The 1,904-nt window shown below is 51.7% G+C and overlaps 1 protein-coding gene across 1 annotated transcript; it reads left to right on the top strand.

The window, feature by feature from the left end:
• Nucleotides 1-228: 228 nt before the first annotated feature.
• LOC119334697 (protein GOS9-like) lies at nucleotides 229-1,348 on the top strand. Its single transcript, XM_037607239.1, has 3 exons — nucleotides 229-292; nucleotides 404-634; nucleotides 792-1,348. Exons 1-3 carry the CDS (start codon nucleotides 290-292, stop codon nucleotides 1,065-1,067), a joined length of 510 nt encoding a protein of 169 aa, XP_037463136.1. The 5' UTR covers nucleotides 229-289; the 3' UTR covers nucleotides 1,068-1,348.
• Nucleotides 1,349-1,904: the final 556 nt, after the last annotated feature.

Raw genomic sequence — 1,904 nt, 5'->3', positions numbered from 1 at the left:
CAAGTACGTACTTAGTTAATTAAGCAACGTGACAAAAACGTCAGAGTCGGCACCAAATTCTTATTTGTCCAACAAATTAAACGCCACACTAAATCCTCATAAATCGAAGTAGCCACGAGGAGGATACACGTGCAGGTATGAGTTGGAGGAGGCGTGGAGGTTGCGCATCCGGCCAAACCAACTACTACTCTCCCGTGTTTTGCTGCATATAAAATTCGTTCGAGTGCCTGCCTGATCAGCTCAACTCTCTATTGGTGCTTCGTTGTGCGGCCGCGCGAGAGCTAGCGAAATGGTCTGTCCTAGTCCTAGCTACTCTCTCCCATGCAAGAGCTGAGCTCCATGCTGTGCTATCTATCTTCACAGGAGGACTCATGGCGGCTGGTTGTTTTGTGTGTGCGTGCAGAGCCAGAGCCCGAGCCCGAGCCCGAGCCCGGTGGTAAAGCTGGGGGCGTGGGGCGGCGACGACGGGGTCGCCCACGACATCACGGTGGCGCCGCAGCGGCTGGAGAGCATCACCATCCGCTGGGGCAAGGTCCTCGACTCCGTCGGCTTCACCTACAGGGACAAGGACAAGCGGCTGCACACCGCCGGGCCCTGGGGCGGCGCCGGAGGGGAAAAGGGTGTGCCAGACACGGTGAGTGATCCAGACATTTCTTTGGCATGTGCACACCCACAAGACGGAAAAGCCTGCAGAGCGCTAGTCTTTGCAAAAAAAAAAACATCAGTTAAGAAGTAAAGTTACAAACAAGACTTGTATATGTATAATATCGGTTCCTTACACGTATGTACAGATCACCCTGGGGCCCTCGGAGTACATAACTCAAGTGGACTGGTCGGTGGGCCCGTTCAAGCTCAAGGAAATCGAGCACTGCATCACCTCACTCAAGTTTGTGACCAACCAGGCCACCTACGGCCCGTTCGGCTACGGGGTGGACAGCACGCACTACAGCCTGCCCGTGCTCAACAATGGCAGCATCGTCGGCATGTTCGGCCGTGCCGGAGACTACCTCCACGCCATTGGCTTCTATGTCACGGCCGAACAAGCCGAGGATGCTGTCCATGTCTGATTTTCAACTACCCATGTCCCAGAGATCAGTCTCGCATCTCGAGTTCCCATGTTCATTGATCCCATGCATTGTTCAGCATCTAAATCGGATCAGAAAACATCTTATATTTTGAGACAGAGGGAGTACAGTTGCTTCAACAAATAGGGTATCTGGCCATGGCCGTTTGAATATTTTGCGAATTTGAATTACATGACATATGAAGTTCGAGAGAATAAAAGGCTGTATGTTCAATATTTTGGACACCGATCATGAAAAGAAACAGAGTTCTAGTATCAAATGAATTTCACCTTCGTGTGTGTGTGCGCGCTTGAAGAAGATTTTTCCTACGCATGCTTAGTTGAAACCGTAGCTTTGGCATACCAAAGCTCTGTTTCTCATCTAGGTTAGCCCCGATGACCGCCGTGTTCGTGGGATCGGTCGGATCAAGCTGAATCTTCCTGGTAGCAGGGTCCGGCTGCATAGCGAAATTAATTGCTTTCTTGGTCCTCAAGCTCCGCTGCCGCCGTACAGATCTGTCAAGTGCCGAGTTCAGCGAGCTCAAGGCTCTCTGTTTCCCGGGCTCTCTGTTTACGGGAGCTGGCCTGCCAAAGATGGTGTGGTAAGCCGGGTCACAACTAGCCACCTGAAAAGTAACAAACTCCTTGCAGTTCTTCTCCGGTCCTCCAAACGTGACGGGCAGAGAGATCTGTCCGAGTGGTGGCAGAATTTCCTGTTTTGACCCTTGTTGTGTAGTTTTGCAGGACCCTAGTTTGATTTTTTTTTGGATTTGACCCTTCTCCTATCGCCGGGACCCACGGTAGTAGGGTTGAACATGATACCGCCATGCCCCCTGACGGT

This window comes from Triticum dicoccoides, chromosome 7A (genome assembly GCF_002162155.2).
Source record: "Triticum dicoccoides isolate Atlit2015 ecotype Zavitan chromosome 7A, WEW_v2.0, whole genome shotgun sequence".
Classification (NCBI taxonomy): domain Eukaryota; kingdom Viridiplantae; phylum Streptophyta; class Magnoliopsida; order Poales; family Poaceae; genus Triticum; species Triticum dicoccoides.
This window is presented reverse-complemented; position numbering and strand designations above follow the sequence as displayed.